Source organism: Jaculus jaculus, chromosome 1 (genome assembly GCF_020740685.1).
Source record: "Jaculus jaculus isolate mJacJac1 chromosome 1, mJacJac1.mat.Y.cur, whole genome shotgun sequence".
NCBI lineage: Eukaryota > Metazoa > Chordata > Mammalia > Rodentia > Dipodidae > Jaculus > Jaculus jaculus.
Window position 1 is genome coordinate 32,137,090 of NC_059102.1, and position 26,365 is coordinate 32,163,454.

General features: G+C 48.2%; 1 protein-coding gene across 1 annotated transcript; it reads right to left on the reverse strand.

The window, feature by feature from the left end:
* Positions 1–113: 113 nt before the first annotated feature.
* On the reverse strand, positions 114–26,241 carry Sfxn2 (sideroflexin 2). The gene is made up of 12 exons (XM_004659392.2): positions 26,158–26,241; positions 13,751–13,928; positions 13,464–13,634; positions 11,299–11,397; positions 9,839–9,914; positions 9,518–9,603; positions 7,817–7,877; positions 6,827–6,893; positions 5,274–5,323; positions 3,920–3,969; positions 3,076–3,123; positions 114–884 (listed from the first exon to the last, which is right to left on the reverse strand). The coding sequence occupies exons 2-12, from the start codon at positions 13,909–13,911 to the stop codon at positions 785–787; spliced, it is 969 nt and encodes a 322-aa protein (XP_004659449.2). The 5' UTR covers positions 13,912–13,928; positions 26,158–26,241; the 3' UTR covers positions 114–784.
* Between the last annotated feature and the right edge of the window lie 124 nt (positions 26,242–26,365).

Consider the following 26,365-nt stretch of genomic DNA (forward strand, 5'->3'; position numbering starts at 1 on the left):
CTTCCAGACACAAAATGGCCTGGATATCCATGATCTTGCAGTGCCTGGAACGACCTACATAAGACCCTCATAACAGGAGGAAAAGATAGTGACATCAAAATAAAAGAGACTAATTGAGAGGGGGAGGGGATATGATGGAGAATGGGGTTTCAAAGGGGAAAGTGAGGGTGGGGAGGGAATTATCATGGCTTACTGTCTGTAATTATGAAAGTTGTCAATAAAAAAGTAATAACTCCTGGATGCAGCTCTCCCAAGGATGTTTCTCAGCCAGCGTACAATGGGGGGGGGGGGAATGCAAAATGCAAACAAGTGGAGAGGAGGCCAGGTTAACAGACTGCGCCTCCCCCCCCCTCCCCCTCCCCCTGCCAAGCCAGGCTGAAAGCCTCACAGGTAAAAGGTTCCCTTGTTTGGAAGAGGAGGGGAAGAAGGGAAGAGGACAGAGGACTTGTCTTATCAGGGACTCTTCCTCAACTCTGGCTGGAACAGAACCCTAAAAGTTTCCTGATTGTTCCAAATGGTTTGCTAGAGTGTCACTCCCTCTGCTCCTGGGCTCCAGGAGATGGGGGTTAAGAAGGGAGCAGACAGAAGGCTTTGGTCCCTGTTCCCACTCTCTAGGCACTCGGTTAGAAACAGGAGGCATCTTCCCACTCACCCACCCGACCTCCCAATCCAGCCTGGCTTTCTGGCTTAGTTGTGAAGCGGAATGTGGGCACAGGTGGGCACTGCTGTCAGGGAGGAGCTGGTGAGTCCAGGGCATGGACAAGTCCTTGCAGGTGTGGGGCATTTAGAGACCCTTGTTGAAGCAGACACTGGATACGTGGTCTCCATACTTGGCCTTGATGGTGTCTTGGAGCTTTGGTTCTAGATAGGAAACTGGCAATTCACTGAAAAGAGAACAGAAGGGGGTTACGAGCATGCCACTCAGGACAAGCAGCAATCTGCTCTGAGAAGCCCAACGCAATATCACCTCCAAGAAATCCTCCAGTCTTTGCTGTGTTTTGAGACAGGGTCTCATGTGGCCCAGGATGGCCTCCAAACAACTGATCCTTCTGCCTCCACCTCCTCAGTGCTGGGATCACAGGTGAGCATCCCCATAGGCGACTTGTTTTGTTTGTTTGGGGGAGAAGGGTGGATCTTGGGTTTGTTTTTTCCCCCTGAGGTAGGGTCTCACTCTAGCACAGGCTTACCTGGAACTCACTCTGTAGCCCCAAGCAGGCCTTGAATGCAGAACCACCATTCCCAGCTTGTTTTTTGTTTGTTTGTTTGGTTGGTTTTGGTGTGTGTGTGTTTGTTTTTTGTGGTTGTTGATTTTTAAGATAAATTCGGGGGTTGGAGAGATAGTCCAGCAGTTAAAGTCACTTGCTTGCAAAATCGGCCAGCCTAGGTTCAATTTCTCAGCACTTTAAGCCAGACAAAAAAGTAGCACATGTGTCTGGCATTCATTTGCAGTGATGCTGTGGTAAGAGCCTGGTATGCCCATCCATACACACACACACACACACACACACACACACACACACACACACAAAATAAAACATTTTTTAATTTTTTTGAGAGCGACAGGGAAAATGAGGCAGAGAGAGAGTGTGAGTACGCCAGGGCCTCCAGCCACTGTAAGTGAACTCCAGACGCGTGCACCCCCTTGTGCATCTGGCTAACATGGGCCCTAGGGAATCAAGCCTCAAACTGGGGTCCTTAAGCTTCACAGGCAAGCGCTTAACCACTAAGCCATCTCTCCAGCCCACAATAAAACAATTTTAAGCTGGGTGTAGTGTCACATGCCTTTAATCCTAGCACTCAGGAAGCAGAGGTAGGAGGAGGCAGTGAGTTCAAGGCCACTCTGAGACTACAAAGTGAATTCCAAGTCAGCCTCGGCTAGAGGAAGACCCTAACTCAAAAAAAAAAAAAATAGGAAAAAAAAAAAATTAGGGCTGGAGGGATGGCTTAGCAGTTAAGGCACTTGCCTGCAAAGCCAAAGGACCATGGTTCAATTCCCCAGGACCCACATAAGCCAGATGCACAAGGTGGCAAATGTATCTGGAGTTCATATGCAGTGGCTAGAGGCCCTGGTGTGTGCCCATTTTATCTCTCTCTCTCTCTCTCTCTCAAATAAGTAAAAAAAAATATTTAAATCTTTAAAAATAAAAAGAGAGAGATAAATTCGTGCAAATTGCATATGGTGGGCCCCTGTCCTTAAACTCAGCACTCGACCAGGAGGATCATTAGGATCATGAGGCCAGCCTGGGCTACTGAGTTCCAGATCCACCTGGGCTAGAGTGAGACCCTACCTCAAACACACACACACACACACACACACACACACACACAGAGGGGGGGGGGGCTTGCTTGCTATGTAGCCAAGGCTGGTTTTGGATTCTCGATCTTGCTGATTTAACCTCCAATCCTGTGTTGCACTTCCAAAGTCCAGTTATTTCCAGGCAGAATTATTATTGGCCTCGGCATCCCACAACACGTTACTTTTCCCTCTGTTTCATCCCGTCTGGGCTAAAGTTCTTAATGTAAACTTCTCTTTGTCTATTAGAGGGCAAGCAGCGCTCTGCACACGGGAGGCGCCTGGCAAATGACCACTAAACAGGGACAGAACCAGGATATGGAGTACGGGGAGAATGACACCTCCTAGGGACACAGCAAGTGACACCTATTTCCCGGAGCCGGCCTCCCATTTCCAGCCGGCTCCCTCCTCTCCCTCTCCCATCCTCCCTTCTACTTACCCTTCCTCCCTTCCAGGAAACGTAAAGGAAGCAGAGAGCCAAGTCAGTGTAGAGGTTTAAATATGAGCCAGAGGAGTGCCTTAGTGGATCAAAAAGACCAGATCCCGCCAGGGGAGAGGTCCTGACACTCTAAGTCCTGGCTTTCCTCCCCTGCCACCCTGGACATCTGGCTGGTTTGCCAGTCACTCTTGGTTAAGAGGCCCAGAGTTCAGGCTCATGGGCACTTGTCCTTGGAAACTGCTGTCTTCCTGCCCTGTCCCTCTTCCCACGGGACTGAAGGTACGGAGCAGGGGAGCAGCAGCAGAGTGTTAGTCAAACAAAGCAGGCAACAACTGAACAATACCATTCCTGTGGGAACAGTCCACATGCCACCGGTACCATGAAGAGAAGACTGTAAGAGAGGAGAAACCAAAGTGTGAGGGATATGTCCCTGCAGCCCTGCCGAAGCCTGCCCGAGACCTCCCGAGGGAAGGAGGCGATGCCCTCACGTCTGGCCCATCTTTCCAAACAACCCTAAACTTTTCTCCTTCGAACCTTTCTCTATTACCTGAGCATCAGGAAGCTCGTCTTGGCATGGGGATTAAAAATCCGTGTCCTTCCCTTCCCATCTCCCAACCCACGCCCGTGTTCAAAGCGGTGAGGAAAAACAATGGCATGGTTAGGGGGTGCAAGCAGCAGACCCCAGGACTGCAAGTACCTGTGCCACGCAGGGAAGAGAGCTGCCATCAGCCCCAGGTCTTGCACAGCGTGATTAATGCCAGGGCACATCCATCAAGGCAAGCTCCTAAGAACACTGACATGGCTTGTGCCATTTTTCTATGTACGGCTGGGCTGCTTGAGAACCCCAACCAAACGTATGCCTCAATTATTCTTGTTTCGTGTCTAAAGCTTCTCCAGGCTCAAGGGCAGAAGTGGCCCTGGACAGCACTCTACCTACAATTCAGATATGTGCACAGAGCCACTCTTTGTTACTGTTATTGCTATTGTTGTTGCTATTATTTTGTTGTTGTAGTTGAGACAGGGTCTTAAGTAGCCCAGACTGGGGCTGGTCCTGAACACCTGATCTTCCTGCCTCAGCTTCCCAGGTACTGGGATTGCAGACATGAAGCACCACTTATGTGGTGACAACACAGGAGTCAGGTACCCCAGCCACCAAAGAACGCAAACCATCAAAACACGGTACTCACAAGCATCCAGCCAATGTGACCTGCAACGGCAGGTGCAACATTTTCACTTTCTGCAAATAAAACAAGAGACTCATGTGGGACTTAGACACCTTATGGTAGACCTCATACCTGCCCTGTCAGGAATTGGCCAGCGAGAAGCCAGAGGCTCAGACCTGCTGGCCTGAAGCATAGGAAAGGGGGGACCGTCCTGGCTCTGCAGATAGCATCAGGAAACCAGTCTTGATATGTAAAACAGAAGCCACACTGATGCCCTAAAACATTACAGGCCATTGCCAAGGCTCTTGGTTTCCCACCAGGAATAGATGCTAAGACCCTATTGCTGAAGACTCCACATACTTGGGGCTGCAAGGTCACTGAGAAATCCTGCTGGAGCTAAGCTGATAACCTCCTCCATGTAGACTAGCTGTCAGAAAGCTGGAAGAAGCCATTCTGCATGCAGTTCAATGGGAGAGAGAGAAATCACCGGTGGAGATAAACAACAGTGGACACTGTAAACCTTAAATTTGGCCACCCAGGCCAAATGAGCCAATGGGTGCAATAGTGGCATGTCTGTTATGGGGGAAGCTAACCAACCAAAGCTGCATAGCACTCTCTAATTTGACTGGAGGCCTGTTCCATGGGAGAGAATAAATCCCTGATACTGAAAACCCACAACAGGGGTAGTCATTAGCCCTAGGGTTGTAAAGTCTGCTGGTGTCTGTCTAAATGTATATACTATGCTCAGCAAACTGCCCAGTAAGAACTTGTCTTAATGCTCACACTCATATATTAATGCTACTCTCATTTTTGGTTAGAGAACCCTCTCTTTTCAGATGGCAGTGACCTTGGGATGACTCAGAAGGCACCATGGTGCTGAGAAGAAGTGACAGAGGAGTGCTCAGCACTGAAACATCTCTATCACACCTTCCATGGCTCAGGGTCCATTGCGGAAGAGGTGGCGGAAAGAATGTAAGAGCCAAAGGGAAGGGTAGGACTCCTTACAATGTGCTCCTCCAGACACAAAATGGCCTGGATATCCAGGACCTCACAGTGCCTGACACTACCTAAACAAGACCTTCATAAGAGGAGGAAAAGATCACGACAGCAGAGTAAAAGAGAGACTGATTGAGGGGGGGGGACATGATGGAGAGTGGAGTTTCAAAAGGGAAAGTGGGGGAAGGGAGAGAATTACCATGGGTTATTGCCTAAAATTATGTAAGTTGTCAATAAAAAAATGATAAATTAAAAAAAAAAGCACAGAAGCCAGTAGTGGGGACGGGCTCAGACTCTACTTGAGTACGACGTTGGCAGGAGGGAGGGTCAGGGTCCCGGATGGAGTGGCTGGGGGGCTCTGGGCAGGGAGAAGCCTACTTACCCTCATGAAATGCAGTTTCTCCAGCCTTTCCATGATGACTGGCAGCAAGACTGGAAGAAAATGGGGAACAGTTGGGGGGAGGGTGGGGAGCCTCTCCCCAAGACCTCCCTTCCGCAGCCACACCAAGGACTGGGGGATTCCCGTCTTCCCCAGAAGCTCTGCAAAATACTTGTCACTGAGACAAAAACAAAGACTACATAGGCACTGCCACCCACAATCTCTTTTACCCATGACCCAGCAAAAACTGCTTCCCAAAACTGTGTACAGGGCTGGAGAGAGGGCTCAGTAGTTAAGGCACTTTTCTGCAAAGCCTAATGACCCAAGTTCAATTCCCCAGTACCCATGTAAAGCCAGATACACAACGTAGCACATGTGTCTGCAATTCATTTCCAGTGGCTGGATGCCCTGGTGCAATCATTCTCTCTCATTCTTTCTCTCTCCCTATCCCTCTCTTTGTGTGTGTCTCTCTCTGTCCCTGCTTGAAAATAAATAAATATTTCTTAAAGTGTCCAAAGGGATGAGCTAGCAGACACATGCCACTAAGCCCAGAGCATCCTTCTCAAAATTAAAAATTCAGACTGGAGAGATGGCTCCATGGTTAAAGATGCTTCTCACAAAGCCTGATGGCTCATGTTCAATTCCCCAGTACTCATCATATAAAGCCAGATGCACTGAGTGGCCCACACATCTGGAGTTCGTATGCAGTGGCAGGAAGCCCTGTCACACCTATACTCACTCTCACTGTCTGCCCCCTTCTCTCTCTCTCTCAAATAAATACATAAATAAAATATTTTTTTTAAAAAAAATTAAAGGCCGGGCGTGGTGGCGCACACCTTTAATCCCAGCACTTGGGAGGCAGAGGTAGGAGGATCACCATGAGTTCGAGGCCACCCTGAGACTACATAGTGAATTCCAGGTCAGCCTGGGCTAGAGTGAGACCCTACCTCAAAAAACCAAAAAAAAAAAAAAAAAAAATTAAAATTGGGCTGGAGAGATGGCTTAGTGGTTAAGGCACTTGCCTGCAAAGCCAAATGACCCAGGTTCAACTCCCCAGGACCCACGTAAGCCATATGCCCAAGGGGGCACATGTGTCTAGAGTTCATTTGCAGCGGCTGGAGGCCCTGACATGCCCATTCTCCCTCTCTCTCCCTCTCTCAAATAAATAAAATAAAATAACTAAAATGTCTTTGAAGGGTCACGCAATCAAACAGTCCCCTACACTGCAATGTGCCCTTACTTACCCCAGAGCAGGCAGTTTCTTCTCTCTACCCCTATCTCCCTGACACTTCCCGCTGTCCAGTACAGTAAGCACCGGAGCTTAAGCAGTATTAGCTGAATAAAAATAACATTCTCTCCAAAATCGTATTAGCTGATAGTCTAGGAATATGTGTGGCTCCTCTGGGATTTTGGCACTCACAGGAGCCAGTTTGAGAACTAAACTTAGAGAAGCCAAGCTGGCGTCCCACCTCACTCCCACCTGAGAAGCCGAGTGTGGCTAAGGTCTCTACCAAGTGTTACAGGGCACCCAAGGGCAGGCGAGTTCCCCATCTTACTCATGCCAGGAGCAGCCATGACAATCCGAGAAATGACCACTTGAGTGATGCCAATGGCCGCAGCTCTCTGCAGACAGAAAAGAGCTGTCAGGGCCGGGCGTGGTGGAGCACACCTTTAATCCCAGCACTAAGGAGGCAGAGTTAGGAGGATCACTGTGAGCTCACGGCTACCCTGAGACTACGTAGTGAATTCTACAGCAACCTGGCCTAGAGAAAGACCCTACCTCGAAAACCAAACAACAACAACAAAAAAAAAAGAATAAGGCTGGAGAGATGGCTTAGTGGTTAAGGCGTTTGCCTGCAAGGCCAAAAGATCCCGGTTCCATTCCCCAGGACCCATGTAAGCCAGATGCGCAAGGAGACACCAGTGTCTGGAGTTCGTTTGCAGTGGCTAGAGGCCCTGGCATGCCATTCTTTCTCTCTCCCTCTTTCTCTCAAATATACAAATAAATAAAATAGTTTTAAAAAGTAAGAATAAAGCCGGGCGTGGTGGCGCACGCCCAGTACTCGGGAGGCAGAGGTAAGAAGATCATGGTGAGTTCAAGGCCACCCTGAGACTACATAGTGAATTCCAGGTCATCCTGGGCTAGAATGAAACCCCACCTTGAAAAGCCAAAACAAATAAAAATAAATAATAATAATAATAGTAATAATAAGGAGGAGGAGGAGGAAGGTTGTCAGGAATGAGTTATCCAAAGTGCATGGGCTATACTAGCGGGATAAATCAAGGTCATGGCCAAGTCTGAACTGGTAAAGGGGAGGGGACAGACCTGACAGGAGTTAAATGACCTTACCCAATCCCTTCCTATACAGGCAAGCCTGAAATGACGCAAGGAGGGCATAAGAGGCGTGCTTTGAACAAAGAAGTGAGGGAAACTTTAATGGAGAATGAGGAAGGCGCCACGGACAAGTGTCCAGCCTACAATGGCAGCCGGCGGCCTCTGAGCACTACGGAGGGGCAAGGTCTGAGGAGGTGTTTTCTCTTCTTACCTGAGAAAGGCCAAGCTCATTCTGATTCCTGTCCTTCACACAGATGCCCTGGATGAGTTCCCTAAACACAAAAGGGAGTTGCTGAACTTGGGAGACAGACTCTGGGAGCCTGCCAGACATGTGACAGGTCAGGACACCACCACCAGGGCATCAAGCTCGAGAAAGCCCCATCCTGCAGCCCAGGATAGCAGAAATGACCCAGGGCGGTGGCTAGGAGACCCACACTGCCTAGGCTGACTCCTGAAGCTGCACAGCATGTGTGCGACCTTGAGAATGGATCTGAACCCTTCTAGAGTCCTAGTTTCCCCTCATCTGAAAGAAATGGATTTAATCCTGGTGCCCAGCTCATGCAACGTAAGGATTAGATGACGCCTGCCAAGTGCTTAGTCCAGTGTCTGACACAGCAATCCAATCAGTGGCCACTGTTTTACTTGTTTATTTGAAAGAGAGAAAGAGGCAGACAGAGTGAGAGAGGGAATGGGCACACCAGAGCCTCTAGCCACTGCAACTGAACTCTAGGTGCATATGCCACCCTGTGCATATGGCTCTACATGGGGCAATGGGGAATCAAGCTCAGGTCCTTAGGCTTTGCAGGCAAGTGTCTTAACCAATGACATCTCTCCAGACCTGGGCCAGCTTTCGACAGCACTCATTCACCTGCTGCACGGGATCAGGAGTGCAGAGAGGAACAATATATATGCATGCCATGCTGTAGTACTTTCGACAGGGGTGACTATGTAAATGTCCATTTGCTAGTAGTCCCAACAAAACGTGGTTTGTAGCTGAACGTGGTGGCTCATGCCTTTAATCCCAGCACTCAGGAGGCATAGGTAGGAGGATTGCTGTGGGTTCAAGACCAGCCTGAGACTACATAGTGAATTCTAGGTCAGCAAGCCCTATCTCCAAAAACAAAGAGAGAGAGGAAGAAGGAAGGAAGAAAGACTATAAGACTGATGAATCTCTCCAGTGTCTTTCCTACTGAAAAGCTTAGATCTTGGTGTCTGGGAACATCTCTATGCTCTCCTGGCTTCTTTCAAAGTTTCTTGCTTTTGTCTTGAGGTGCTTTACTCTGCCATATTTCATTAAGTAAGCATTCCCAAGGCTTGGAAAGGCAGGCAAAGTTCACAACTCTAACATTGTTTCAGTTGAATAGAAAGAATCTAGCTGAGCCGGGCGTGGTGGCGCACGCCTTTAATCCCAGCACTCGGGAGGCAGAGGTGGGAGGATAGCCGTGAGTTCGAGGCCACCCTGAGACTACATAGTTAATTCCAGGTCAGCCTGGACCAGAGTGAGACCCTACCTCAAAAAACCAAAAAAATTAAAATAGAAAAGAAAGAATCTAGCTATGGCTGCAGCTTAGGAGTAAAGTATTTGCCTAGTAAACACAAGGTCCTGGGTTCAATTCCAGAATTGCCAACAGGAAGAAGAAGGAGGAAAAAAGTGACACGGGGCATGGTGGAGCCTATCTAAAAGATAGAATCTCATATAAAACACCACAGACCCATCCCATTTTCCCGTCCCTCAACACTCAATACGCTAACTCTCAGTCACCTGTAATATTCAGAGCCATGACCACAGGGGCCGACCAGTCCTCAGAGACCCTCCTCTGCACCTCAGCCCCAGGAAGCCACCCACTGCCTCACCATGCTGCCCTTCCTTGCTAGCCCCGCAGTGCGGAAGAAGCGGGCTCCCTGTACTCACTGCTGTCGCATCATGGGGATATTGACACAGTTAGCTGCAGCCACAGCGACAAAAGGCACCCAGCGGCCCACCAAGGGTGGAGCTCTCTGTTGAGGGCAGGGAACAATGGGAGTTGTTCAAGCGCACGGGAAGACGGGCACGGAGGAGGTTTGGGATTATAAAGAAGAAAGGCAATGAGCCTTGCTACTGTCACATGTTCAGACACCCAGTGCCGGATTCCCTTACAAAGGCCCAAGATGACCAATGTGGGCACTGAGGTTTTTTCCCTAGGACTCTGCTGCCCCCTGGTGGCCATCGTGCCTGCAGCAGCCCCAACCGTACCTTGGTCCACAAGTTCATGCCCACGGAGGTGGCCACTGCAGCAGTGGTGGCTGTGACGTAGGACAGGGCCATCTGCCTAGTGGAGAAGAGAGATGGCAGGCGCAGAGATGAAGGCCGAGGCAAGGTCAGCGGGGCTTGAGAGAGAAACTGGAAACAAGGCTTCTCCACCCCCTGTCCTGTCACTCCATGAGCCCAGGCACTCTTAAGAGTACTTTAAACATAATCATACTCTTTCCTGCCTTGGAACCTCTTGTATGACTGAATCTGTTTTTATTATTTAAAATATTTTACTTTTATTTATTTATTTATGAGAGAGAGAGAGAGAGAGAGAGAGAGAGAAAGAATGGGAGTGCCAGAACCTCTAGCCACTGCGAACGAACTCAGAGGCATGTGCCACCATGTGCATTTGGCTCATGTGGTCACTGGAGAATTAAACCTGGGTCCTTAGGCTTCACAGGCAACAGCCTTAACCGCTACGCCATCTATCCAGCTCTTATTTATTTATTTTTTGTTATTTATTTATTTGAAAAAGAGATAGAGAAAAGAGGCATATAGAAGAATGGTCATGCCAGGGCCTCTATCCATGGCAAAAGAACTCCAGACACATGCGCCACCTTGTGCATCTATGACTGAATCTTTATCTTTTACACCTTGGCTGAAATGTCATCTTTATAGAAAAGACTTCCTGACTGGTTTGTGAGCAAAGAAACTGCTCTGCTAGAGAGCCGGGCGTGGTGGTGCATGCCTTTAATCACAGCACTTGGGAAGCAGAGGTAGGAGGATCGCCAAGAGTTCGAGGCCACCCTGAGACTACACAGTGAATTCCAGGTCAGCCTGGACTAGAGTGAAACTGTACCTAAAAAAAAAAAGAAAGGAAGAAAGAAAGAAAGAGAGAGAGAGAGAAAAGGATAGAAGGAAAAGAACAACAGAAAACAAGGAGCTGCTCTGCTGTTCAATCTGATCATGCTGCGTATGTCCTTAATGGCGGAGATCCCAATCTGAGGTCACTTGCTTGTTTTACTAAAACGTCTTAGCCAGGAGTGGCAGTGTGTGCCTATGGTTCCAGAATGTGGGAGGGAGGGAGGTGGAGGCAGTAGAATCAGGAGTCCAAGGTCATATTGAGCAAGTTTGAGATCAGCCTGGGTACATAAGACTTTGTAAAAAAAAATAAAAAACAAAGCAAACAAAAAGGTTCTCAACAAGGACACTGATAGTTTATTTGCTAAGGTATTCCCAGCTCCATAAAACCAATCCTGCCTGACACAAAATATATACTTGAGAAAGTCATCAGTTGAATGAAAACATTTCGACCTGGTATGAGGAAAACAAAAAAACAAAAAACACTCTCGTAGTCAACCTGAGAGATGACTTCCAAAAGGGTTAACCGGCCACCTGCCCACAGTGGGCCCACCTAAAAGGGAAAGTCCCACTCTTAGGAGCCCTTAGTCCCGGTCCCCTACCTGACTGATATAGGGGAAGCCGCGTTCCTGTTGGTATAGTTGACTAAGGCGTTGAAGGACTGGTTCACCCACTGCCAGAAGATCACGGCTGGCACTGTTCTACAAGGAAGAGAGGGCAAGAGAAGCAGAGAGGAGAGGGGAGGGGGCGTGTGAGGCACCCAGCTCGTAACATCTACAGTTCCCTAAACTGCTCCAGTGTTCTGTTTTATGACCCCAGGATTCTGGACCCCCTGCGTGGAATATCTACCCTCTTCCTTCCATAGAGGGCAAAATCCTGCTCTGTTGAGATGATTTCCTCCTTGGAATCTTCCTGACTCTTCCTCTGCCGCTCCTGAGACAATCATTCCACGTGCCCTGCTTCTGCACTCCCCGAATTCTTCCTCTAACCTGCCACTTCCCAAGGCGCACTCTGTTTCCTTCTGGGTCTTCCATGATGTCTCAAGTCTTTACATCCCTGGTACCTGGCCCAAGGCCTAGCTTGTAGCTGAATAAAGGAAAGCACAGAGCTGGAGGAGCAGGGAAGAGAAACGGGAGGGATGTGAGGAGTGAGGATGGGTGGGAGAGAGTTACACATCCAGCTACTGAAAAAGCTCATTCTTTCTCGCATCAAGCTGAGAGAAAGGGCCTGATCATTATTTACATTTGGCTGTTTGTTACATTAGAAATATAAACTGAATTCACTGTGAAGTTCACACTTCAAAACGGATTTAGGAGCCAGGCGTGTTGGCTCATGCCCTTAATCCCAGCTCTTCAGAGGCAGAGGTAGGTGGGCTGCCATGACTTTGAGGCCAGCCTGGGACTTCAGAGTGAGTTCCAGGTCAGCCTGGGCTAGAGTGAGACCATACCTTGAAAAATAAATAAATAAATAAATAAATAAATAAAGCCAGGCATGGTGGCTCACGCCTTTTTCTCAGCACTCGGGAAGCAGAGGTAGGAGGATTGCTAAGTTTGAGGCCACCCTGAGACCACATAGTGAATTCCAGGTCAGCCTGGGCTAGAGTGAGACCCTACCCCAAAAAAAACCAAACAAACAAAAATTAATCAATTAAAAGGATTTAGGAAATGGGTTGGGAATGTAGCTCAATTGCCTATAATGCATAAAGTCCTGGGTTTGGTACTCAACACTACATAAATTGAGTATACTGGCAGCAGGAGCATCAGAAATTCAGTCATCCTCAGGTATATAGGGAGCTTTAGGCCTGGGATACATAAGACCCTGTCTCCAAAAAAGAAGAAAGCAGGTGACACAGGTCTGTAATCCCAGCTACTTGGAAGGCACAAGTTCAAGATAGCCTGCAATACCAAGTGAGTTCAAGGTCAATCTGGACAATTTAGTGAAAACTTGTCTCAAGATAAAAAGTTTAAAAGAGGGGCTGGAGAGATGGCTTAGTGGTTAAGCACTTGCCTGTGAAGCCTAAGAACCCAGGTTTGAGGTTTGGTTCCCCAGGACCCACATTAGCCAGATGCACAAGGGGGTGCATGCGTCTGGAGTTTGTTTACTGGCTGGAGGCCCTGGTGCACCCATTCTCTCTCTCTCTCTCTCTCTGCTTCTTTCTCTCTCTGTCACTCTCAAATACATAAATAAAAATAAATAAAATAAAATTTTTAAAAAGTATAAAAGAAAAAAATGACCCACTTTTTAGTCCTAGACTCAGGAGGTTCAGGTAGGAGGATCACCATGACTTCAAGGCCAGCCTGGAGCTCTAGAGTGTGTTCTAGGTCAGCCTGGGCTACAGTAAGACCCTGCCACAAGCGAGAGAGAGACCGGGGGGGGGGGGGGGGGGGGGGGAGAAAGCAAGAGCGCGCACTGAGGGGATGCAGCTCAGTGATACAGGGCTTGCCAAGACTGTGAGATCCTGGGCAGCCCTCCAAACAAGGGAACTTAGGCTAGCCTATTTGTTGAATTCTAGAAGTCTTCCTCCCTTATCACCCAGGCCCCAGTAGATTCTGACCATGAACTTGGACAAGTTACTTAGCCTCCCTCCAACGCCATCTATCAAAGGGAACGTGACCACGGGCCTATGTGTGAGCGGGTAAAGTGAGGCCATACCTGTGGAGAACTTAGCACGGTGCCCTGCGTTCCCCTAAGTGAGCAATCAAGAGGACTGTTATGACGGGAAGTGGCGGCTCCCTGCCTAGGACAAGCCCCTGCCCTCAGAGCCTACCTGTAGAACTGGAGCATGAAGCCTGTGATGATCATGCCCCCGGGGACCTGGAAGGACATGCGCCCAATGATGTTCATCTTCTCCCCGGTGTCAGGGTGGAAGGCGGAGTCATAGAGCTTTTTCGCATACAGCAGCTGCTCCACTCGGGTGCCCGGGGGCACGTCCCCCGCCCTGTCACCCAAAGACAACAGGCAGGTGACCACCTGGCCTGACCCCTATCTCCCTGCTCCCATTTCTCCCCACTTCCTGTGACCTCTGCCCTTCAGCGGATTTCCCAAGCCACTCACCTGCTCTTCTCCACCATCTCCTTAGCCCAGGCCAGCTCCTGCTCGGACACAAAAGCAGTGCGGGGATCCGTGACATTAAAGAAGTGCTTCAGGCGCCCCCGGAAAGTGCTCTGGTCCCAACGGGGAGCATCAATGTTAAAGCTAGACGAGTCAGACGCCATCTTGCTTACACACACAACTGTAGATTGAAAGGGACAAAAAGAAGATGGACCGTGTCTCAAGTCAAAATCTGCCCCACGGGCCTTGGCCACCTCGCAGTGCTGTGCTCTGTCCACTTCCACCAGATCCTGGGCACCCCCTGTGAGACCAAGATGGTCCCTTTACTCACCCAAGCTAAGCAGCTGGGCACCAACAAGTGTTTCCTGGCTGAATGCTGGTGGTCAGCCCTGTGCTTGACCAAACTGTGATGGAGACTTGAAAGAGACAAGAAACGTGCCTGGCCCACGAGAGCCCACCCACGAAGTAACACACTGTCCCCTGGTGCTGCCGGCACCAGCAAGGAGCCACAAGTAGCCTTTTTGAAGCAGGAGCCTCTGTTCTTCACAAGACCTGCCCTCAGAGACACGCCTTCATCCGGGCTCTAAGGCCGGGGAAGGGAACTCCAGCTCCCTATGGCCTTCCTGTCTCACCTAAAGGGTGCCCCAGAAGTACCTGTGAAGGCACAAGGAGTAAACTCACTAAAGAAAGTGGCCTCCTGTCACTGCAAGTGAACTCCAAACACATGCATCACTTGTTTTGTTTTTTTACGTAGGGTCTTGCTCTAGTCCAGGCTGACCTGGAATTCATTATGTAATCTCAAAGTGGCTTTGAACTCATGACAATCTCCCTACCTCTTTCCCCAGAGTGCTGGGATTAAAGACGTGCAGCACCACACGTGGCCATCCCCCACTTTTAGCATCTGGTTTATGTGGGTACTCAGGAGTCGGACAGGGGTCATGAGGCTTGGTGAGCAAGTGCCTCTAACCACTGAGCCATCTCTCCAGCCCAAATGTGATTTGCTAAGTGATTGGGAGTAGGAGGAATGGTGTGTCAGTCAAGGTTCAATCAGAGAATGAGAATTGATAGGTTATATATATATATATAAATTTTCCTTTATGGATATATATTGATCTACATAGAATTAATTTACAATAAAGAATTAGCCAATTAGTTTACATAATTGTGGTGGCTGGCTAAGTAAGGCAGAAATTAAATAGATATAGACAGCAACGCCAGGCATGGTGGTGCACGCCTTTAATCCCAACACTCAGGAGGCAGAGGAAGGAGGATTGCCATGAGTTCGAGGCCACCCTGAGACTACATAGTGAATTCCAAGTCAGCCTGAGCTAGAGTGAGACCCTACCTCAAAAAGAAAGAAAGAGAGAGAGAGAGAGAGAGAGGGAGGGAGGGAGGGAGGGAGGGAGGGAGGGAGGGATAGCAAGGACCAGACACCCTGGGGTAAAGGAGAGAAATGACTACCAAGCTGAATTTTGGAGGAGGATGCGGGGTGGCAGAAATTGCCCTCTCTCTGATTAAGTCAAGCTACCCTAGGTAATCTCACATGGGCTGGAGAGATGGCTTAGACAGTTAAGAAGCTTGCCTGTGAAGCCTGAGGACCCAGTTTGCATTCCCTAGCACCCACATAAGCCAGATGCACAAGGTAGCACATGCATCTGTAGTTTGTTTGCAGTGGCTGGAGGCCCTGGCCTTCTCTCTCTCTTTCACTTTATCTCTATCTGCCCCGTCAAATAAATAAATAAATTTTATATATATGTACATATATATATATTTCTTTTGGGGGGGGATTTCGAGGTAGGGTCTCACTCTAGCCCAGACTGACCTGGAATTCACTATGGAGTCTCAGGGTGGCCTCGAACTCATGGAAATCACTCTATTTTCAGGGTGGCCTCGAACTCATGGCAATCCTACCTCTACCTCCCAAGTGCTGGGATGAAAGGCATGGGCCACCACAACCAGCTACTAAAATATATTTTTTAAATAATAGCAGAGTTGTTTTTTGTTTTTGTTTTTTTGTGAGTGACAGACAGACAGAAAAAGAGGCAGAGAGAGAGAGAGAATATGGGTGCCAGGGACTCCACCCACTACAAACAAACTCCAGAATCATGTGCCACCTTGTGCATCTGGCTTACATGGGTCCTGGAGAATCAAGCCTCATACTAGGGTCTTTAGGCTACACAGGCAAGCACTTACTCGCTAAGCATTCTCTCCAGCCCTAAAATATTTTGTGAAAAGATCCCTTCACAGCAGCACTGGCAGACCCTGAAGGAGTGTACTTCCTCACAGCACACTGGAACTGGAAACACACCAGGAGAGAGGCTGCGGAGTCTTACAATTAGCCTTTTGGCTTAACCAAGGTGACATTTTACTGTGATTCTGGGTTGCTGACATGGGCAACTAAGTGCTAAGACCAAAGAGAAGAGAAAAACGGGCTGTAAGAGAGAAAGTAAGGGCTGCAGAGATGGCTCAGCAGTTAAATGCACTTCTTGTACAAGCATGAGGGCCGTGGGGGGGGGGGGGCCGACCTGAAAACACCAGAGTTCAAATCTCTAGATCCCATGTAAACAGCTGGTCACGACCACACACACCTATAACACCAGTCCCAATAAGGGGAGCAACAAGACCAGGGAATCACCAAGCTTGGGAAGAACAGTTTGGAAGACTCCAGACAAAGGAGAATGGGTGGAAGAGCGAAGGCACCACAAGGACACAGAGACTTTTTTTTTTAATTTTTTTTTTTGTTGTTCATTTTTATTTATTTATTTGAGAGCGACAGAGAGACAAAGAGGCAGATAGAGAGAGAGAGAGAACGGGTGCGCCAGGGCCTCCAGCCACTGCAGACGAACTCCAGATGCGTGCGCCCCCTTGTGCATCTGGCTAACGTGGGTCCTGGAGAATCGAGCCTCGAACCGGGGTCCTTAGGCTTCACAGGCAAGCGTTTAACCACTAAGCCACCTCTCCAGCCCAACACACAGAGATTTTTTAAAAGAGAGAAAGGGGGTTGGAGCAATGGCTTAGTGGTTAAGGCGCTTGTCTGCAAAGCGATGACCTAGGATCAATTCCCCAGGACCCATGTAAGCCAGATGCACAAGGTGGTGCATGCATCTGTAGTTTGGTTACAGTGACTGGAGGCCCTGGCGTGCTTGTATTCTCTCTCTCACACACATAAATAAGTAAATAAAATACTTTTTAAAAAGAGGGCTGTAGAGACGGCTTAGCAGTTAAGGTGCTTGCCTGTGAAACCTAAGGACCCATGTTCTAGTCTCCAGATCCCACATTAGCCAGACACACAAAGGTGAGGCAAGCACAAGGACATACATGCCCACTAGATGGCACAAGCATCTGGAGTTCAAAGGCAGTGGCTGAGGCCCTGGCGTGCCAATTCTCTCTAAAATAAATTTTAAAGGAAAATTTTTTTTTAAAAAGAAAGGTGTGCCGGGCATGGTGGCGCACGCCTTTAATCCCAGCACTTGGGAGGCAGAGGTAGGAGGATCACCGTGAGTTCGAGGCCACCCTGAGACTACATAGTGAATTCCAGGTCAGCCTGGGCTAGAGTGAGACCCTACCTCAAAAACCGCCCCCCCCAAAAAAAAAAAAAAGAAAGGTGCTATTTCTTGACTCCATCTTCACCACATTTAGTTCATGGATCCGCAGCTCTTTGTCCCAGGAGCTATATACCCCAGAGGTGACTAGAGACAGTGGCCCAGATCAAGGCTCATGTGGCCTCACTGGAGGTCACGCCCCAGAAGATCAAGCTGTGCTCCTGGCAGGCACACCACTGGAAGACGAGGTCATCCTAGCCCAGGGTGGGGTGGAGGCCCTGGCCATTCTGGAAGTAGCTGGGCGCATGCTGGGAGGTAAAGTCCATGGTTCCCTGGCCTGTGCTGGAAAAAGTGAGAGGTCAAACTCTGAGGGGCAAGAGGAGGAGGAGGAGAAGAAGTAATAGCAGAAAGGCCTTTAGCCACAGCAAACGGACTCCAGATGCATGTACCACCTTGTGCAACTGGCTTTACGTGGGTCCTGGGGAATCATACTCAGGTCCTGGGCTGGAGAGATGGCTTAGTGGTTAAGGTGCATGCTTGAGAAGCCTAAAAAACACAAATTCGATTCCCCAGGACCCATGTAAGCCAGATGCACATGGTGGCACATGCATCTGGAGTTGGTTTGCAGTGGCTGGAGGCCCTGGTATGCCCATTCTCACTCTGTGTCTCTAAATAAATAATAAAAATATTTTTTAAAAACGCAGGTTCTTAGGTTTTGCAGGCAAGCGTCTTAACCACTGAGCTATCTCTCCAGCCCTCCCCCATCTCTTTATTTTTTGAGGTAGGGTTTCACTCTAGCACAGGCTGACCTGGAATTCACTATGGAGTCTGAGTGTGGCCTCAAACTCACAGCAATCCTCCAACCTCTGCCTCCTGAGTGCTGAGATTAAAGGTGTCTGCCACTATGCCCAGCTCTCTTTTTCTTAGTCTGTCCAGGACCCCAGCCCATAGGATAGTGCCACCCACATTCAGGATGGGTCTTTCCCTCCTCGAATCTCTCTGGAAACACTCTCACTAACTCAAAGGTATGTCTGCTAGATAATTCTAAATCCTCTACGTAAGTCCATCCCTTGCTAACTGGACACCCAAATACCTCTTTAAGTCACAACATTTTATCCCATTCCCTCTAAGGCTCATATCCATATCATAATACAAAATGCATTCAGAGCTGGGCATGATGGCACACACCTTTAATCCCAGCACTCAGAAGGCTGAGGTAGGAGGATCACTATGAGTTCGAGGTCAGCCTGGGGCTACAGAGTGAGGTACAGGTCAGCCTGGGCCACTGTGAGATACTACCTCAAAAAAAAAAAGGCATTCAGCTCAAGTTCTAAAGTCTTTATCAGTTTCAACATTTCAAAAGTCAAAAAAATCAAAGTCTCTTGTGACACTCAAGTCAAACTTATCTGTAAGCCCTTAAAAAATCAGAAAACTAGTTACTTATTTCCAATACACAATGGAACAGAATAAATATTCCCATACCTAACCAGGAAATTTCATGACAAAGAAAGACTGATTTGGTGTTTGCCTTGTTGGGTTTTGGTCTTGCTCTCTCATTTCGAATGAATTTGCATTTCCACAACTTGGGTAGCATTTTGTCCTCCACATACCTTTTCCATTGTCCCAGTGAAGAGCACAGGGTTTCTCTTTGATTTTTTTTTTAATTTAATTTATTTTTGCAAGCAGAGAGACAGAGAGAGAGAGAGAGACAAGGCATGAGAAAGTATGGGCACTCCAGGGCCTCCTGTCACTGCAAACGAACTCCAGACAAATGTACCACCCTGTGCATCTAGCTTACTTGGGTACTGGGAAATTGAACCAGGCCCATCAGGCTTTACAAGCAAGCCCCTTAACAGCTGAGCCATCTCTCCAGCTCCCATAGGGTTTCTCTTCAAGGCACTAATCTCTTTACAATTAAAGCTGTTTTTTCCATATTTACCTTGTGTGCACCTTTAAACTTGCATGTTTCTTATACCTTTCTCCTCTCTCTCTGTGCAGTTCTAAGATCAATGGGCAATAATCATGACACAGCCTGGATGTTATGATGTCTTGAAATCTCTCCTGCCAAACACCTTAGTCCACTACTTTTCATTTCAGTCTCACTCAAATGTTCAAGTCATAGGCAGAATGCAGTTAGATTACTTGTCAGACCTCTAGCTCAGTTCCCCAGAGAGTTCCCCTTGCCCTTAGAAATCTTGTCAACCAGACCTCCACTATCTGCGTTTCTCAAAGCATTCCAATGTTCCAAACTCCTTAGGATATATGCACTCCCACCAGAATGGTTCAGTAAGATCTGCTTACAGCTTTTTTTTTCTCTAGCCCATACCTTTAAACCAACCCACGTTCTTCCTGAAGACCAGTTACAAAGGCCTACAAACCACACGATCAGGTTTACCACAGCAAAAAAGCTCCTTTTCTCCTTTTTTTTTTTTTTTTTTTGGTTTTTCAAGGCAGGGTTTCACTCTGGCTCTGGCTCTTCTGGAATTAACTACGTAGTCTCAGGGTGACCTCGAACTCACAGCAATTCTCCTACCTCTGCCTCCCAAGTGCTGGGATTAAAGGCATGCGCCACTGTGCCCAGCTTCAGCTCCACTCTTTGGGACCAACTTGCTGTGTTAGTTTCTTGCAGCTGAGACAAAAGCAACTAATAGAAAGGTTTCTTTAGGTTCACAGGATGAATGCAGTCCACTGTGGTTGCTGCACAGTGTCTGCAGTAAGAAAGCAGAGAGGTGAATGCTGGTGCTCAGTGAGCATTCTTCCTTTTCTTTCTTCAGTGCCCATGGGATGCGGCCACCCACATGCAGAGGGTCTTTCCTCTTCAGTTAAAACTCTTCTGAAAACACCTTCACAGACATGCCTAGAGGTATGTCTCCTACATGATTCTAAACTCACACAAGTTGACATTGAAAAAAAAAATTAACCAACGCATGGATCATGTCTTAAAAAAAAAATCACCTTATGTAACTTAAATATTCACTTGTAAAGTGCGTGTGTGTGTGTTTACTCTGCTCAAAATCACTGCTCTGGTGCCTAACATGAGGATCTGCTGAAGGAGAGGTCCTGCTTCTCAGGAGGTGGGCATCCAGGCTTGAAAGAAAGTTCAGAGGTCAGAGCCAGAAGTAAAAGCTGGGTCGGCCGCTAAACATTTCCCAGTGAGAATACTCGGAGACAGCTGAGGATAAACCTTGAAGAATTGCTACATGTAAGGGGCAAACTGTAAAGGGGGAGACCCAAGAGATGAAACGAAGGCAAGAGAACTAGTAGGTGGGAGGAATCGGTAGGTGGGAAAAGAGAACAGCAGAGAATTTTTAGATTTCTTTTTTGTCAGTGTGGGAGAGACTTCACAAAACTGAGGCGCTGCGAGCCAGCCGTCTCCAAAAGGAAGGAACGCGGGGAGGAGGCGAGGTCACCATGCAGTGTCTACGGCGCTCTTGCTTAGTCCCGAGGCTAAGCCTGAAGCGGCAGTCTCCAGAGGAGGCACAGCAAGCAGACAGCAAGCATCCACTGCCCACACTCCAACTTCCAACTCTCTGGCTCCACTTAGCCCCTGCAGGCTGGTTCAAAGGCCAAGGGCACGTCCCTCAATCCCAACTGAGCTCAGAGTAGAGGCGGGGGAAAGGGTATACTTCCCAGACTACAGGAAGCTAAAGGGGGAATCTGTCCAGCTGGCACAGCTCTCACTGCCTTGGATTATAGAGCCACAGGCTCACACGCACGCTGGACATAGCTCAAGTGGGCAAAATACCATGCCCCCCAACATACATGCACAAATGCATGCCCATGTACACACACCTACATGGCCCACCTTTTCTAACATCTCTCCCCACCCTCCACTCAACATGTAAAGTCCTTTGCTTCTTTTTATTTTTTTTAAATATTTTTATTATTTATTTGAGAGAGAGGCAGAGAGAGAATAGGCACCCCAGGGCCTCCAGCCGCTGCCAACGAACTCCAGACACGTGCCACCTTGTGCGTCTGGCCTACATGGGTCCTGGGAAATTGAACCTGGGTCCTTTGGCTTTGTAGGCAAATGCCCCAACTGCTAAGCCATCTCTCCATCCCAGTCCTTTGCTCTTTAGGGAAAGCCCTTCTATCCTGCTGGGGTAGTCATCTGCTAAATTATGCAAGAACCTTTGCCTTTCTGACTAAGGTCAGGAGAAAACCTGTAGTCCCTGTTTTATATAAACCCTCACCCTAAAATGTTCCACACACCTCAAAGGGCACAGTTCTCTGACTCTTGTCCTCCAGAGCATGCCACACTTTCACAACTGTCATTTTCTTGTCATTTATGGTTACTTGGGTAAAGCCTGCTTCCTCTGACAGACTGTAAGGTTCATGAGCATTGTGACCGTGCCTGTAATATTCCCTCTTACATCTCTAAAATGCCCTTGAAAAAACATCTACTTACGGCTTGAAATGCATTGAAGTTTATTCTTGGGTTCCTCTGGCATCAAAGTTGTCCCTATTATTTATTTATTTATTTGACAGAGAAAGAGGGAGGGAGAGAGAAAGATTGGGCGCGCCAGGGCCTCCAGCCACTGCAAAAAAACTCCAGACACGTGCGCCCCCTTGTGCATCTGGCTAACGTAGGTCCTGGAGAATCGTACCTGGGTCCTTTGGCTTTGCAGACAAACACCTTAACCACTAAGCCTTTTTAAAGTCAAACCCAAAACTTGCCTTGGTAAAGTAAAAAGAAGTAAAACCAGGTGTTCTTTCATGAAATTCAACCCCACCTATTCTGAGTCATAGGTAGTCTCTTGGTTTTGAACATGGTCACTTACACAAATCAGTCCCTGCTAGAACGTTTGCTCTAAGCAAGGCCCAGCACTAAGCACTTCTGGGAGATAGAAAGATGAAACACAAATAGATGCAGTTCTCCAAGATCCAACAATAGCAGAGCTTTACTTCCCCAAGTTCATGTGGATCTAAGTGACTCTAGGTCACCTAGACAGGTCACCTATCCACTATAGTCTATTTTCTCCTTTAAAAAAGAAAACGAGGGGCCGGGTGTGGTGACACACGTCCTTAATCCCAGCACTCAGGAGGCAGAGGTAGGAGGATCGCCATGAGTTTGAAGCCACCCTGAGACTACATAGTGAATTCCAGGCCAGCCTGGGCTAGAGCGAAACCCCTATCTCAAAAAAAAAAAAAAAAGGAGGGCTGAACATACAGCTCACTGGTCAAGGCATTTGCTTACAAAGCCTAACAGCCTGGGTTCGATTCCCAGTACCCACATAAAGCCAGATGCACAAAGTGGTTCTTGCATCTGAAGTTTGTTTGCAGTGGTTGGAGGCCCTGGAATAACCATTCCCTCTGTCTCTGCTTGCAAATAAATAAATAAAATATTTAAAAAAGAAAGAAAGAAAAAGAGATCCAAGCTGGGTGGCTCGTATCTATAATCCTAGAGCTCTGAAAACTGAGGTAGGAGGAGAGCTGTGAATTCAGACCCAGCCTAGATAGGGAATTCCAGATTAGTCTGAGCTAGAGTAAGACCATGCCTCAAAAAAAAAAAAAAAAAAAAAAAAAGACAGCCAGGTGTGGTGGCACATGCCTTTAATCCCAGCACTTGGGAGGCAGAGGTAGGAGGATTGCCATGAGTTTAAGGCCACCCTGAGACTACATAGTGAATTCCAGGTCAGCCTGGACTAGAGTGAAAAAAAAAAAAAGAAAAAGAAGCCTAAGGACCCAGGTTCAATTCCCCAGTACTCACATAAAGCCAGATGTACATGGCAGTACATGCGCATGGAGCTCGTCTGCAGTGGCTAGAAGCCCTGGCGCACCCATTCTATCTGCCTCTTTCTCTCTCTCACTCTCAAATAAATAATAAAAAATTAAAATTAAAATGTTTTGTTCATTTTTATTTATTTGAGAGCGACAGACAGAGAAAGAGGCAGAAAGAGAGAGAGAATGGGCGCACCAGGGCCTCCAGCCACTGCAAATGAATGCCAGATGCATGCTCCCCCTTGTGCATCTGGCTAACGTGGATCCTGGGGAGTCAAGCCTCAAACGGGGGTCCTTAGGCTTCACAGGCAAGTACTTAACCACTAAGCCATCTCTCCAGACCTAAAATTAAAATGTTTAAAAAGAACAAAAAAGAAAACCCAAGCATGGTGATACACCTGCAGTGATCCCAGCTACACGGTGAGTTTGAAGCCAGTCTGAGCTGTACAAGAGCCTATTTCATAAAAAAGGGAAGTATAACCATAAATTATTTCAAGTTATCGTATAGAACCATGTAACAAAAACAGCATTGTATTGGCATGAAAACAAACATGTAGCTCAATGGAAATAGTTGTTAGTGGATAAAGTATTGCGCTTGGATCTCCAACAGCTATGTAAAAAGCTAGGTGGGCTGGACATGGTGATGCACACCTTTAATCCCAGCACCCTTGAGGCAGAGGTAGGAGGATCATCGTGAGTTCAAAGCCAACCTGAGACAAAATGAATTCCAGGTCAGCCTGGGCTAGAGTGAGACCCTACCTTGAAAAACAACAAACAAACTACCTAAAAAGGTAGGTGGCAGCAGCATTCGCTTATAACCCCAAAACTGGGGAGGCAGAGAAAGGAGGATCCCTGTGACTTGTTGGCCCACTAGTCTGGCTAGTGAGCTCCAGGTTCAATGAGACCCTGTCTCAAAACAAAACACTGTGAGGAGCAATTGAGGAAGACTTCTGGCCTCCACACACACCTGCACAGGGACATGTGCCTGCACCACCATCCTCAAAAGTCCTTCAGTTGAATGCATAAACACCATTCAGGGCTGGAGAGATGGCTTAGCGGTTAAGGCGCTTACCTGCAGACTTTGATTCCCTAGAGCCCACGTAGGCCAGATACACAAAGTGGCACATGGATCTGGAGTTCATTTGCAGTGGCTAGAGGCACTGGCACTCCCATTCTCCCTCCCTCTCTAATAAATAGATAAATAAAATTATTTTTAAAAATGCAAATGGGACTCAGAGTGAGTTCCAGGTCAGCCTGGGCTAGAGTGAGACCCTACCTTTAAAAAAAAAAAAAAAAGAAAAGAAAGATGGGCTGAAGAGATGGCTTGGCGGTTAAGCGCTTGCCTGTGAAGCCTAAGGACCCCGGTTCGAGGCTCAATTCCCCAGGACCTACGTTAGCCAGATGCACAAGGGGGCGCACGTCTGAAATTCATTTGCAGTGTCTGGAGGCCTTGGAAACCCATTCTCTCTCTCTCTCTATCTGCCTCTTTCTCTGCCTGTCGCTCTCAAATAAATAAGTAAGAAAAAAAAGATTAAAAAAAATTCAGAAAGGGCTGGGGAGATGGCTCAGTGGGCATCACATCTCCACAACCACAGGAAGAAAGTAACCTATCTACTGGGCTTGGAGCAGGGCTGTATCAGCCCAAATCCTGTCCCCAGAGACACACTTCCTCCAGCATGATTCCACATGCATCAGAACCTTCTAGATGTGCCATCTACATCTAGACTTTGTCTACTCTTGGAAAAGTTCTCAGTTTGATTTGGTTTGATTCCCCAGTACCCACATAAAGCCAGATGCACAGAGTGGCACATTCATCTTCGAGTTCATTTGTAGCAGTAAAAGGCTCTGGTGCACCCATACTGTCTCTTTTTCTTTCTCTCTTCTTGCAAATAAATGAATACTTTTTTTTTTCTTTTTATTTTTGAGGTTGGGTCTCAAGCTAGCCCAGGCTGACCAGGAACTCACAGTGATCCTCCTACCTCTGTTTCCCAAGTGCTGGGATTACAGCATGCATCACCTTGCCCAGCTGAAAAATCGTTTTTGTTGTTGTTATATGCCTTTTTTCTTTTGTTTTTCTTTGTGTTTTTTTTTTTTTCAAGTTAGGGTTTCACTCTAGTCCAGGTTGAACTGGAATTCACTAGGTAATCTCAGGGTGGCCTTGAACTCATGGTGATCCTCCTATCTCTGGGGCGCTGGGGTGAGCAACCATGCCTGGCTCGTTGTTTTTTTTTTTTTGAAGTAGAGACTCACCCTAGCCCAGGCTAACCTGGATTTCACTATGTAGTCTCAGGGTGGCCTTGAACTCATGGTAATCCTCCTAACTCAGCTTCCCAAGGGCTGGGATTAAAGGCGAGCACCACCACGTCCAGCTATTTTTTTTTTAAGAAAAAGAAAAGTTCTCAGTTTAGATCATAGATATAAACCACTCTGGGGCTAGGGATGTCACTCAGTGGACACGTGCTTGCCCACACAAGGCCCTGGATTTTGGGTTCAATCTGGGAGTAATTTTGTCCTATTACTTGGGTAAGTGTTTACAAATCAGTTCAAATCCCAGGTGTATTGCCTACAATCACCCACTTTCTTGGGCTGTGAAAACGAATCTTGTCCAAAAGGCAGAACATTAGGAAGAATGTAAATTCCATGACGCAGGTTGAATCCTGTGCTGTGTCCCCAGCACCCAGAACTGGCCCAGCACACAGGCAATGGCCAATTCTTCAGTGGTCCTCTGCATGAGAAAGGGGTGATGGGTAAAGTTCCAGTCCAGAGGACCCCCGAGGGTCGTACACAACTGCTGTCAGCATACCTCGGGGCTCTTATCCGCCTCCCAAGACTGCCTGTTGCCCTCTCTCAGGTGATCTCATCACACCCAGCAGGACTCCCCAATTCTGGATTCTGACCTCAGACTGTGGGAAAGGCGGTGCAGCTCCAATATAAACACTCGCACCCCAAAGCCTGGCACCGGAGGGTAACGGGCGTCAGAGGGGAAGGGTCCACTGGTCAGCTCCGCGCGCCACGTGGCTTCTGCAGGTGGAAGTCCCAGGCAGGCGGCACCGCGCAGCGGCCCAGACTGGGCAGAATCCCATTCCCTCGGGGGACGTGGAGATTATAATCTGGACGCGCGGCTGCTCTTATCTCGGGGCGCCTTACCTGGTCCCGGGAGGGATGCACTGGCACGACTGCCACCAGCTGTAAGCACTCCTGGGAAGCCTGGACTCCGGGAGCCTCTTGCCAGGGCCCGGGGACCGCCCCCTCCCCCGCCCCTGCCCGCCTCCGTGCCAGCCAATCCCGGGCCAGGATGCTCCCGCTGGCCACGTGGGCGAGGGCTCACCAGTCCCCGGGTCCGCGGGCCGCCAAC